The 14660-nt window shown below is 38.9% G+C and overlaps 1 protein-coding gene across 8 annotated transcripts; it reads left to right on the plus strand.

Moving 5' to 3' along the window:
• Nucleotides 1-1215: 1215 nt before the first annotated feature.
• Nucleotides 1216-13040, plus strand: LOC111245508 (uncharacterized). 8 transcript variants are annotated; one of them, XM_086980630.1, is made up of 8 exons: nucleotides 1216-1403; nucleotides 2684-2879; nucleotides 2998-3214; nucleotides 4095-4214; nucleotides 5260-5469; nucleotides 8012-8326; nucleotides 9715-10041; nucleotides 11370-13040. In XM_086980630.1, the coding sequence occupies exons 3-8, from the start codon at nucleotides 3058-3060 to the stop codon at nucleotides 12044-12046; spliced, it is 1806 nt and encodes a 601-aa protein (XP_086836756.1). In that variant the 5' UTR covers nucleotides 1216-1403; nucleotides 2684-2879; nucleotides 2998-3057; the 3' UTR covers nucleotides 12047-13040. The 8 variants fall into 8 exon arrangements, 7 of the variants coding, with proteins under 7 accessions (XP_086836756.1, XP_086836754.1, XP_086836755.1 ...); XR_015321611.1 differs by lacking the exons at nucleotides 2684-2879; nucleotides 11370-13040 and adding an exon at nucleotides 9282-9401 and having other exon boundaries at nucleotides 9705-9830; XM_086980628.1 differs by lacking the exon at nucleotides 2684-2879.
• Nucleotides 13041-14660: the final 1620 nt, after the last annotated feature.

Here is a 14660-nt window from a genome sequence, read left to right on the forward strand (position 1 = left end):
TTAATATCACAGTTCTCCTGTTCAGGAGGCATACTTCGCCACACTCTGGAGGACACGTAACCTCCAATTTACGCATGGCTCGCATGACCCCTTTACTATAAAATATATCGCCGGGATAACATCAATATGAGAGGCACACATTCCGGAAATATTGCTATTCTTCGCGCGTATTTGATGCATCCGGAATTGTTCATCGCCACCGATATATTATAGTTCGATGGCCGCGAGGTATGTCTTGCTACAGAGAAAAAATGAACCGCGGATTCGATCTGAATGCCGAAATCAGATTTGTGATAACTGAAGTATAGGCTTGCATCCGATAAATGAAAATAGTCTCTTGAGAAAAATTTCGCGCATTTCTTTCTTCGGAAGTAACTGGTTTATGAATTTTATGTCTAAAGAAAGTAAGGATATACCAGAGATAACGAACGAAAAATTTCATCGTCAACTCAGACGGCAGTGATGCTTCTTTAACGTAAGAGATATTAGAATAAAGTACAGTTTATAAGGAGTAACTAGATGTACAATAACTTCGTTAAGAGTGCCTAGTGCTGCTAGGGTACGTTAATCTAACTGCACGCGTTCGGAATCTATAAAGACTTTGAAAGTTCCCTTAATTGTTTGCCTTTTTTTTCATCTCAAAGTTTATCTCAGCTAGCACAAGTACAATTATAGCCTTGTTTTTCGTTTGCTAAGTTTGTTTAACACAAATATAAAACCTTCTAAAAGCCTCAGGTCGTGACAAGGCCAATACGTTTATGCACTTATAGCAACATTGATCCGACCGTCTTCGGTAGTTACGTACTAGCATTTGCTACGGATGATAACGGAAACCGAACGTAGCCTAGCGTAGTGTAGTTCGGAAGCAAAAAATGGGCTCCACCCTGGTGCAGATTCTTTCGTATACCCGGTAGACAATTACTCAACCTGAACGTCTGTTCGAGGTCACTAAGCACTCAACCAGCATTACTCTTGAAGATTGTTACATACAATGTGTATATTCAGCACCGTGCTGAAATTCCAGACTTAGCTTGAACATTCTGTTTACTCCCTTTCCATCAGCTGCATTTTAATAAAAGACACTGCGCCCGCCTTGCTTTGGTAGAGCTGCCGTTACATCGCCTATCCGTTGACATAACATCGGGATCCGTTACATCGACACATTTTCTCCAAAAATCATCCTCAATTCAAGGTAAATAACGAAGTATCACTTGTGTTTAGCTTCCTACAATTGAAACTGATCCAAAAAGGCCATTCGATCGACTTTTAGTTAGGGCTCAATTTGATTTCAGTGCGCCTCACCTACGATCAAGATCTCAGTAAGCTAAGGAGCACTTTACCCTATTTCAATGTGCGATTTATGTTGGCACCTGCAAGCCGTCTCGGCAACATAGTACATGAAGGTATTGAAATTACGCTGTAGAGCGACTAGCTGTGCTAAAATGCCCTTCGTATTTTTGGAATTCCTGTTGCCAGCAGGCACGGACAGATTCCGCACAGGCGCTGTTAGAAAAAGCAAGCAATCCTGTCACACGCATAGCCATACGCATAAACTTAGATGTGTTAAGTAGTAGATTAATTTTAAATTAAAATTCATATACCACAATGACGTGATAGCATCAACACCCCCCAATGGTCCGCTTTTATCGATAGCCATAATTCTACGAAGTTGGAAATTGATCGTAAATAGCTCTGCATTCGCTTCGCCGAGTTCGACAGGAAGTGTAAGGACGAAATAGGTTCTAGGTTCCCTTTTTGGCTCTGCAACGTTTAATTTTAATGTCAAGATATCTAATATGGCGGCATGGTATAATTATTCATATTCTGTAAGCCATTCTAATTGAGATCAACCTTGTTCATCGACAGCAATTGCATATTTGATTCGTTGACGGATTTCGGCTTTTACCTAGGTTTATGCAGAACGACCAAGACAGTCTAGCATGGACACGAAAAAAATACACAGGTGCTAGCGCCTCAAGGAGGATGGAACAGATATACAACCGGATTTACAATTATGAACTCGTAGATTCAATTCAGCTTTAACTCGTGCTCTTTTTAATAATTTACGTTCCTACTAAAAGTTCCACGCACGGTTAGTCCTGACCAGGATAAATACCTCTACAAACCGTTTCCGCAACACGCCCAGGCCAATGGGAAGCGATGCGTGTATGTTCCAGGAGGGTTTATCGTCAATGTAAGGAAAGCGTAAAGTTAGAATAAACGATCAATTTACAGTAACTGTCAATGGAACATTTCAATCGGCTACAGGCGCAATGTTCGAATTCGGCCTCCGTCGTGCAACAGGTAGCCCTGTTCATTGCAGAGCTATTAGCACGAAAAGATTTGAGCCTTTGCAAAATGTAAATTCTAAATTCTGCAAAACTTTCGGTAGCTATTGTTGTGTTTCGTATATTGAAAGAGTCGAACGCCAAACACAGTGAAGAACATCTGCTACCTAGTTTCAATTCCTGATCAACAAATTCTACGACCCTCGCTGCGTTCCAGCAATTAGCTAAAATTTTGTTTGAAATCACGGACATCGAGTGTATCAGTAATGCATGATGAAAAGTAGTGGCATCATCGAGGTGAACGATGGTGTCATACTTTCAATGTCGTGTTCGAAACTATATCACGTAAATTTTAACGCTCTCCATTGCTGACGATGACTCCTTGCTGTTTTTAGGAGACACACACACTCCTAACCGACCTACTCATTAAAGAAGCGATAACACGTAAAACCGTAATGGTGTGTCGTCCGTTACACACGCTCGACAACCAAAACAACTACGAATAACAAAATTACCAACAAAAACAAGCTTTACGAAAAGCTTGGAACGCTGAGATGAAGAGTCGCTCGACAGTTATGCCACCACCTTAAGGTAAAAACATAGACAGAGAATCCCAGCTATGTTGAGATGATTGTAGAGTCACTGTTCTCTCATTTCGAACATGAGAGGAAAACGTAAAAGAGTATGCTTTGATTCTAACCTCTAACAGATATTTCAGCGAGTACTTTCAGCTGAGCAAAGCGCCGCTCCTAGCAGTGGAAGCCAGTCCATGGGAAACGACAAGTTGGACCTGGTCGGCGGAATAGTCGATTGCTTCAATGTTGTCAATCGAAGATCGACGAGCTCAGCAAATCTACAGGGCCAAAGCCGAGAAGATCATCTCCGACAGCCTATCGTCGATGGAAACAACGCTAATTCCTGCATCAGTAAGATTACTTATCGTCATTCTTGTTACAAGTAGAGTACGCTAAGTTGACTATGTCCAATGCGAATTAGTATCGACTATTCTTCGTTCAAACGAAACCATGCCAACTCATAAACTATATTATTTGATTAAATCTGGCGTTACTTTATTTTCTCAAACAAAAACAGTCGTCGCACCTTAGCGCTAAAATGAGACAGTAGTTGTCCTACACAAGCAACGATCGGATAGCATGTAAAACTACAGGTTTAAAAATTTAGGCTTACATCAACAACTTGCCCATCGTACGAGATTGAAGCAGGGACTTTTTTTATATGAAAAAAGACTGACATCAAATGAGTCGTGGTATATGTACTTAGTATACACAAGTTATACGTTGTAACTCATTTATGTAATAAGGAGTGGAAGATGGAACAGTTCTATTTACGTACCAAGTTCATAGCAGGACATAAACAAACAACTTACATAGTTTGTGGATTTTCTTTAGGTCATATAACATATACTTAAAGATAAAAGCAGTGGTTGCGTTACCGCTGAACGTATTCATATTGTTTGCAATACGTTGGAGTAGAGTATCATTTCTATAATTCAACTAGCACCATATGTCAAATCTGCTAACAACAGTTTAGATGGTGCGTTTCAACAAGGCCAAAATGTTCAGCCGAGGTTATCGACATTGCCACGGATGCCATTATATGGAATATGAACACGAAAAAAGGCAAAACATTGCGAAGATAAACTCCGCAAAAACTTGCAGGCTCACATAAAAACGACTAGCTAACGTAAGCTCCTGTATTGTTGCATAAATGCGAAAGGGAATCGCGTAGTACGCCCATTAAGCAAAGACGAACGTTTCGAAATTAGATTTCTTTCAAATTTTATAGTTGAGTCCTACAACAAAACTGGTCGGGAAGCGATCTGGAATACCTTTGGTCCATCAAATCCAGCCCGGGCCGATCAAGTTATTCGCGAATCCACCGACTACAGCACTCAATTAAGCAACGGTAAGAGGACTGTTAATGATTTTTGTCCCATTACCTTAATTACGACAGAGGCAGGACATTTGCCCATCCAGTTGAAATATAGCTTAATCAATGATGGTTGTTAGCGTGTATTTAACCTATTTCGATGTTTGGCCCGTACAGGCTGAATAGGGTAAACCTGAAACATTTTTCATAAGTACGTATTGATTTTTCAACGTTTCAATGAAGTGTCCTTAACAAACTATTAGAATTATTCTAGCTGCCATATGCTTATGTACCTAATTTAATTTCTATGCGATACCGTATCGAGGTCTTTTTTTGAACAATTGTTCTCCAAATTTTGCCGAATTGTATAAACGATGCAATATTAAAATATCTGGACTGGTTAGTATAAAAATTTTCATACATAGTCAACAGATATATTCCTATACAGAGTCGTAAATTTACATTTGGACGAGTAGGGGGTCAGCAGTTCCAAAAGCTGAATAGTTCAGAAAGTCCTTTGTCTCTGGGCCACTCTCAGGATCTGACCTCCCGACGCTCTTCGTTGCAATAGCTACTACCTCAGCAGCCCCAGCCGTAATTAGACAGTTAATTGAAATTGCTCCACATTTAGGTAATATGGCCTGGATACGCATTGGCAATTAGTAACATACGAAAAGTGTGCATGTATAAGATAACGGTACCGAAAAAGGTTAACATTAGGTCAATAGAAAATGATTAGAACTACTGTTGCAATGGCCTCCTATGTATCTTGTATACTACGGCATAACCTGTTATATGCTGTAAAGCAGGGTAACTTTTAATATATACATATTTTTACTTTTAGGTAGAACTCGATTTAAGAACAGGCCATGTTTTGCGTAAAGATCTTATGTTTTTCCACTCAGTCAGATCTGAAAGTTATGGTCATCATCATCAATAGTAAACTTAATAGACTAACGTTTTTATGTTTTCCTTATATTGACTTGATACAGATTCGTCTTACGGCTGCATACATGTTGCCTAGTTTAGTTTGTATCGTGGTTTTCGCAGGCTAAATATAAAATTTTCGTTCCTGACGCAGACGATGGCAGCAAAGCCATGGTTGATCCTTCTCCTGCAAGTGAAACCCGAAGCGTTTCGACCCAATGGGTTTATCAGATGAATCCTTCCGAAAACAATAACGGTCTATTCACGTGGTGGTATCAAATGAAGGGATGCGGTATATCGAATGAGCCAAACGTCACTTCCAAACATCCACAGGCCGACGGCTACGTCAGTTACTGGCACCAAGGTAACAGTAAAAACCGAGATACATTTATGTTGTATAACAAAATAAGATCGGAAAACAAATATCTAAAATAATTGTAGGTTTATAGTGGCTATACAGCATAGTGTATAGAAAAATACCCAAACGACAGACACATGTACGAAGACAATCTTTCAGCACGTTATATTACGAGAACAGAATATAGAAGATCGTATCTAGAGACATGAAAATAATGCTTTTTAACTAAATCATTAAATAGTTCCAATAAATTACTTGAGCAGTTTTACTATAACATAATGTAAGTGTTCACGGAAGACTAGCGTAACACTTTAATACATGGAGCAATTTTTCTGCTTGGTATTCGTATGGATGTGAATGTGTCTACAACATGATGTCGTTGAGGAAGGAACTTTCGCCATGATCATGCCGAGACGATAGAATCTTGAAGGCGCACAAGAGGCTAACATAGCAATCGTTTGTTACCCCCTACACCCCCTAACAAAATAGTTAATGTTGATCAAATCTCACACAGTCAAAGGCAGCAAGCATAATTTCTTCAGTATACTTTGCCCTTTTCATAGAACTTTATACTAGACCCTTGTGGCCCGCAGTTAGAGTGCGAGTTGGTTTAGGAATAGAAGTGATGGTAAACCAAGCTTCTATTGAACATCATGAACCTGCTTAAAAGGTAAACTTGGACCAGGCATACGTCTGATCTGGGCGTATGATTCAAATTAATAGCATTAATTCAAACACGGCAAGAATTAGATTCTGCTCCCGAATAATCCACTGCGGCACCTTTACTTTCGAAATCCAAAAACACTTACTGGAAACGAAAACGACTCAATCCTTCTTTCGGCAAATTCTTATCGGCACAGCTGGATGCAGTTCTTTAAGATTTTTGGGTTGTGCAACGCTATCTTTGGTGACCCAGATATTGTCCATCGTCAATGCTGAGGCGGCTTCCGTGAGAATAGGTGCTTCGTAAATTCTACTTCTAGTTAATTTTCATTTTTGTATATTCTAGCTTTTCAATGAAAGTTCTTGGTGACTATATGAATCTCTTGCTAAATAATTACTATTAAGCGGCCGATATATAAAGTACCGAACGAAGTGAAGATAGTATTGTATAGACCTGATGTTTTACGCCTGTTTCTTTCAAGGGAGGGAATTGGCTTAGCAAACCACATCTGTATAAAATGCTTACCTTACAAATTTGTTGTACATACAAGGACATAAGGTAGTGCAAACTAGCCAACATTTCGTTTTGAACCAAACCCTTAACTTCTGAACAAATTTACTTGGGTAAAAACAATGTAATTGCAATATAATATATATTGTAAATAAACTTTAAACTTTTAAACTTTAACAAATTTACGTAAGGGACAAGAGGGGCTGTTGGCAGTAAATAGGTAGTTGCCATAACAGAAGTTCCCTTACTATTGGTGCAATTTGTGTACATCGTACTGCTTGAAAAAATAACAGAACTGAACTTACGTTCTAAGTAAAGTAATATGTAAAAATGGTATGTTCTCAAAGTTACATTCTGTAAGCATCTCGAGGCGTTACTGGAGTGCATAAACTCGTAAGTGATGTTCGAAAGAAACTTCTCTAGACTTTACTAGAATATGGGTAGATATCAAAAGTCAATGTGGTGGTAATTTGATGATACCGTGTCCCTGAATTTCAAACAGTCCGGTAAGGACCCTACTGGGATTCTCCGAAGTGTTTTCAAAATGGTAACCACTTCGGTGAGCTTTGTGAATTACTTCGGAGCTTCGTCGTCGAGTATGCGTGCATTGTGGAGAACAATAACGCAATCGTTAGATTGGAGGTTAAAGACTTCCCTAGTTTTTGTACGACTTATGAAAACCAATCACACAGTCACCCTGGCTCGAATTGCACCGTCGGGAGGAAACCAAACCTAAATTATGTGGGTATTGTGCAGTTTTATAAGTCTCGTGGATCGGTTGTGGTATGTGTTCGAAGCTGGGCATGCACAACTTCTGCTTTATGCTGGAAGCCAACTGTTTCTTTGATGGAATACCTAACGGCGATACCGCACGTCGAACTACAAAAAAGAAAAGTAGAGGTCTGTTGGACCAATTCCCCGGACAAATCCAACAAGATCTAGCCTGAAACGGAATAATTAGCAGAACATTACATCTAATTATCTACGTAATGGATTGTTTTGTTTTGTGATAGCATCAAAAAAATATCTTTATGCCTTGTCTAAATTGACCCTATCGTCTAAATTGATCCCTATACGATGATTATCTAACACGTGGATGTTTAACCGTTACACGATTAACTAATCATTGTCGTTTTTCAAAAGAGGCCGACCTCTTAGATTGTCTTGCATTTAGTACAATACCGTCAGTATTTAATGCTTCACTTATCTTTTCAATTAGTAAAAATGTATTCCGTTTTTTTCAGCTTCACGTTTTGCCGCACTACTTCAAAGCGCCTCATCATTTATCGATACATTTATCTATGGACCTGGATATTGTCCAACGACTGCTAACATAAACACTTAATTTATTTGAATACCTCGTGAGTTTTACAGGCTGGGAGTCGCAAATGCCAGCTGATACCCAAAACTACCGCGGTATGTTTGCGTCGCATGTGGATGACCAAAGTGCTAACTACGGGTTCTTCCAGTCACATCTTGAAACAACGGAACGTCTTCCCGCATTTAAAGTTCTGGTTCAACAAGCTTACAATCCAAACGCTATGTCATCGTGGGGTTATGATGCGGCTTGCACTGGTGAAACTAATATCCATCATAGATTCAGCAGCGAATCGATCTACGACGATTTAAAGTTTCCAAGCCAGCTCTACAGTTATGATGAAACAAGCTACTGGTGTAAGCCAATTAACGGTAATGATCTTAAATCCAAACTGTATTTTATTTCATAGACTCGGACCGCTGGTTCCTCTAAAGCGCTGTAATAATTTATTACTTTGATCGCTTCGTGTAGGTTAGCTTTCTTCGAAGAGAGAATTCTACGATGAACACCTCATCCGTATTAGTACTTACTTCCACGTCTGAAAAATTAAGAAAAACTCTCCCAAGAAACTGTCGGACACGTTTCGTGGAGCAATTCGTGCTAAGATATACTAACAGCTTTAAGTGTTCAGACCAGAGGTTTCCGTCGTGGTAACGCATTGTTTACTACATTAAAGGACACGTGATAGCCTGGGTTAGAAGCCGAGCATAGACACGCTTTAAAAATCACGCAATATTTAGGAGCTTAAGCACCGAACGTAAAACCCGAAACGTTTCTTAGAAGAAGTTCTTCAGCTATTTTGGGTATATGCTTTACGATGAACGGAAGCCCACGTAGTTGATACCTCACAGTGCCTTAACCTATCTAATCTATTGAGGCTATCCCATAGACTCTATTAGAGCTAAGCTTTGTCGTTGTCAACACATAGATTAAATGGCATCATCAACTTGGTCCCGGTGCTATATACTATAGACTAAAAAAATTCGATTCAACGACGAACATAGCTTCGCGCGTGTCCATTAACAAAAGATTCGTACACAGTAAAAAGTACAACTTCTCCGTTTTTGGTCTCATCTTCGTTCCTGTAATAGTGGAGTGGTAAGGAATTTACCCACTACCGAGTGTAGATATGCATCGTTTCATGTAGGACCAGCCGCCTAAAGCACTGTTTAGCTATATAGGTTTAGAGTTTTACACGCGGCACTCCATTAAGTATTGCTTCAGACTAAGGTAACAATGAACTTGACACTGGAAACATTTATTGCTGCGTTAAAGGCCATATACCGTGTGTCGTCTAAAACTAATTCCCGGATCCCGGATTCACAGTTTGCTGCACTCGAGTATCATATCTGGCCGGACTTAACTAGAAAAGCGTTCTCCAGCATTGGATGAAGAGTCCAAGACTCAGATACAGACTGTTACACTGTCCAGTTTGTCTGAAACAAAGTAACTTGTTTCTTTCAAGATCTATATACCTACGCATGTGCTATAACTTAATTATGTATGCGCAAGTTCATAAGTTTTATAATTCGTAAATTCGACTTCGATTTGTACCACAATTCCTAAGGGATCGCCGAGGATTTTCAAACAACATTGATACATATTCAAGTCTGCAACAACTTTTACTTCAGCATCAGATGTTCCAACGGAATAACATGCTAACTATGTCGTAAACGTTTTATTCATTTCGAGAACAATAAGAAAACATGACAGAGTTTGCCGTCACTAAAGGACTACGTCGTGTCGTAGTAATTTGCAGACAGGACGCCCTCAAGCTCTTCGTTCCAGCAATACGAGGTCACTGATGTTGGGCGAGGCAACAAGCTTGATACGTACTGCAATTTAGATTTGGCTTCACTAGAAAAGATACAAGCCACTTCTGGTTCGGAAATATGCGCGGCTCAACGAAATGCTTCTGCTAGTAATTCTACTTTTTCTTGGAATCACAACCGGTACAGCGATATCAATGGGTCGTTTTACGAAGATCACAAAATAAGTACAGCTTCCGTGAACTTGAACGATCTGGCCAACCAAGCCCCATTTACAGATGACGTCCTCAACAGCAATGACGTTCAACAAAACTTAAGTAAGCTGACTAAAATCCTGAAATTGATCTTTCAGTGCAAAGTTGCACACTCCTATATTCATATAAAACTATAAATTTAAACTTATATTACATTATATTGACAGGATTGAATAGAATTACGTGTGTAATCTTTATTTTATTTAAGTGTCCTATAATATAAATAGTACTTAGGAGACCTGCGTCTTTCAACTTTTTCTCGATTTTATGTTCAAGGCGCCGGCTCATGGGCTGATTTAATAATTTATTTGTCCAGAAGAAATATTACGAAGTGCTTTTGATATCTAATAAACTTAACTAATTACTCATTTCAATTAGCTTCGCAAATAATTATTAGAAAACAAAGAGTAGTGGTCTTGATGTGTTTGAAATTACATAATTAATAATTTCGTAATAAATTAAGGACTAACTATGGTTTAAGAGGTGATTGCTTGTTTTGCTTTTTACACAGAAATGTATAGGTCTCTAGCTGGCCTCAATTACTATAGGAACTACACAATCAACTGCGGGTGCGATGCAATTAACATAACATACACCTATATCAAGCCACATCTAAATTGCATATGGAAGCATCATTTCGTATTTAGGTCATAGTTAAGCAAGGCCTCGTGAATTGGATATGGCTGAGGTCTAAAATAGCCTTTGTTTTCGTAGGACGTTATCTTATATTACGAGAGTTCTGTAAAGTTTTACACACAAGTCACTAACAGATCGTTCCGAAAGAAAATACTCTATCTAAGCGTTTGAAACGAATACGTTCTTACCGCATAGTACGAAAGATGATATATAAAATAGGATACAAGTGGTTTCTTCATTAAAAAGGTTCAGAAGTAAAGAAAAACTTTTAGATGTGTTTGGCATAATTTTTACCAGGCATGTTGGTTATAGCATAGTTTTCTCATCAAATCCGAAGGTAGTAAAGATCGCTGAAGTCGTTTTGAAGGTGATCGCAATATACATTGTATACGTCTGCATCTTTGCTCGTATAAGCCTGTAGGTCAGGAGAGGATTTGATAGGAAATGACGTTCAATTCTCGTTCACAACCGCTAACAAGGAGTGGATTATCTTTTTTCGTTTAAATATTATTGATTATCAAATTGGAATTTGGGGTTTAGCTCATATTATAATCATTATGCCGCAGTGTCATAACAACCATGAAGGGGCTAAAAAAAAAAGCAAAAAAATCAATTTTTAAACATATGTCTGTAAAAACTAGGCGGTCTGTATCGGCACCAGTCAATAGGCGGGCCGAGCGTTTTACAGTTAATAATTTATTGTATTCGATAATTTTACAATCACAACAGTAGTTATGTTGGTTGATTGATTGCAGGTTTACGGTTTAACAGCTGCAATGAAGAAAATGCATTACCGACGACGTCCTCGATCAAACCATCTCGCTGCGTTTGTCAGAAACCGTGTGAGTCATACGACGTAGTTTTAGCCCCGTGTACGTATATGCAGACTGATGCGTCTCTTGACACCGGTTTTACCAATAGCTGTGGTCGACACCATCCCTTGGCTGGACGTAAAAAAATACGCACTGACGAAAAACGATTTCCTTGTGATCAGTGTCCAGAAAGGTTTATATCGTTATATAAATTGAAAAGGCATAAAAGAATACATACCGGAGAAAAACCATTTTCTTGTGAACAGTGTCCAAAAATGTTTAGATCGCAAGCTTCCTTGAATTGCCATAAAAAAATACATACCAGAGAAAAACCATTTTCTTGTGAACAGTGTCCAAAAATGTTTAGATGGCCAAGTTCCTTGAGTTGCCATAAAAAAATACATACCAGAGAAAAACCATTTTCTTGTGAACAGTGTCCAAAAATGTTTAGATGGCCAAGTTCCTTGAGTTGCCATAAAAAAATACATAACGGAGAAAAACTATTTTCTTGTGATCAGTGTCCAAAAATGTTTACATGGCCAACTTCCTTGAGTAACCATAAAAGAACACATACTGGAGACCGACTATTTTCTCGTAATCAGTGTCCAAAAAGGGCTTAGCGTTTCATCTTCTTTGGTAATGCATAAAAGCATTAACACTAGCAAAAAACAATTCACTAGTAATTCACAATGTAAAGATTTTTAATTAATTTCGTTAAAAATACACAAGCTCAAATATCTGCGAGACACTGTTCGTGTATCACCAGTATGGTAAACTAATGCATTCAGTCACTGAATGACATCAGCGACCATTGGCTTTGACAATAACGATGTTGATCTCCATTAATCGCAGGGGAAGAACACCGACGATAGGTAGTAACACTGCCATGATATATTGGTTTCGCCTATATTTGACTAAGAAATTTTTATCGTGATATCGCCAACATTTTAAACCTATTTCATTAAAGGCTTCAGCAAAAGTAAATCTACTTGCCGAACACTTGGATAACCCTCCTCTTCCTTTACGTACCTCTCGGCAGCTGAAGTAAGCCTTCGAATAATCTCCATTTAAGTACTGTTTTCTCTGTAAACTGTAAAGAGATTTTAAGGTTGTTCAGGCGCCCGAATTTGAAATGCAATTACACTTCTGAGCCAGAGCGGCCTACTTTAAAACAAATGATTTTTTTAAACGAGCTGCCTAATTTACTTGGGCAAGTATAGCCACGACTGCCTATGGGATATGTCGTAAGACTAATGTTTTATATTCAAACTTGTATTCCATTGCTTTGTAGGCTGTAAAAACAGTTACTAACTAACATTTTATATATATCCGATATAGTAGATCATGGTCGGTTACGATCAAGGATGAAATACCTAGGTATTTATCAGATTATCCTAACATGATTCCGCTCCTATTTATCAAGTCTGAGTTGAAAACACAGCAAATCTGTCTTGAGAAAAGCTACGTTCTTTGCTCTTGTTTATTTCAAACATCAATTGACGCTTACCACAGGATGGAAGACACGTTAAATACGGTGACGATTTTAAACTTTACTGTGCAATTACTAATTAACGTTTCTAATAAATACTGCGACCCGTCGTAAACGGCATTGTATGTCAGTGTCATGAAAATAAGATAATTTTCTTTTAAGTTTCACCGATGAACAGAAAAGTCATAGTATTTCGCTCCCTTATGGTGCTATCACGGTACAGATGACCATTTCAATTGATTTGAATGAAAGCAGCTAGTTTAGCCAAATTTTAGAAAATAAGATTTTTTAGCATAAGAGATGCCGATGTTTATGCTCTAAACCAATTGTTTTTTTTTTTTTTTTTTTTGTATTTTTTTGTATTTTTCGTTAATCTAAGCCTCCTACCCAAACGAGCACATGCTTATCGAAAGCGCTGTACGCCCGAATAAAACGAAGTGTGCTCGTATCTATTGTTTCGCTCCTGAAATATACGTACACTTGAAAAAAACTTAATTTCGAATAACAGTTTTTGTTTTTTTTTTATTATTAGGCTAGGTCAGCCTGGATCTCATTTACCCAAGACAATGGTTTGAACTTACATGTATGTTTATAATGTAAAGAAGATGTCTACAGGAATGTACGAGAGGGGTACTCTAGCCCTCTTATACGCAGTGTTTTGGACGTTAGAGATGAACAATTCATGAGTTGCTACGCCTCTACAACTGCAAATTCTTTCATTCAAATAGAAGTGTGTTAGGATCTTGAGTTATCTACATGCCAACATCACTGCAGTCAAACCACAATTATGTTTATAGTAGTCGATTTCATATCCGATAATATAATGTACAGACGTCACTTTTGCGCGGCCTTCTGCTACTATCACAGTCAAATTACTCAGGTCTCTTATTAGAATAGCGTTTCATAATTGACTGGACATTGTGCGACGGGAACGACGCCCGCTACCACCGGTTTCAGTTTGTCCTGATCTTCCTATGACAAGCCTACTGACAACTGGATTACGGTTGCCGAACGCACATGCTGTTTCAACAACATGACCATGTTTCGTAGTCTCCAGTAATAACCAAAAGATATTTCGTATTTCTTTTCGCAGCTCACGCGCTATTTATATTGCACCGGTACTACAATAGGTACAAATCCCTAGCCCAGCTTTCTCAACACGACCGCTCCGTCGTCTTCATACCGACCTACTGCTATTGAATGGGTCTATAAGTTCATCGTTTAGTATGCTAACGGGATTTCAGATCGGTCTTCATCGTGTTGCTTCGCCCCGAGTGCTCTGACCAGTGTGGCCAACCTACTTTATTGACGATCAGCTAGCGGAGCTGGCTGTTTAAAAGAAGACGGGAGCACCTTGTTATTTGTTTGCCGTCGAGCTACGTTTAGCGCACTAACGATTCCGCCCTTTTTCTCAGCACCTCAACCTTCAATGGTCCAAGCATCGTTTTCACGAGGCATCGCAGGCCCCTGCCTCATATTGCGATCTATCTCATGATGCGCGGCCTAAAAATTGTTATGCAAAACCTAGATCGCTCCTGTTTAGGCCAGTATCCGAAGACAAGTATTTAACGCATGAAACCCCTAGCCTCACAAGCTGCCTCCACTCATCTACAAATTTAAGATTACATGATATATAGTTTTGTGATTGCCTGAAGACAAGCAGCCGTCGCCGCCGCTGGGAGCTGTTCTCTGCCTTTTTAGTTAGTTAGGTCGTAGCGACAGCCAATTAATCCGCTCACACAGAT

Source organism: Varroa destructor, unplaced genomic scaffold, assembly GCF_002443255.2.
Source record: "Varroa destructor unplaced genomic scaffold, Vdes_3.0 BEIS01000002.1, whole genome shotgun sequence".
Taxonomy (NCBI): domain Eukaryota; kingdom Metazoa; phylum Arthropoda; class Arachnida; order Mesostigmata; family Varroidae; genus Varroa; species Varroa destructor.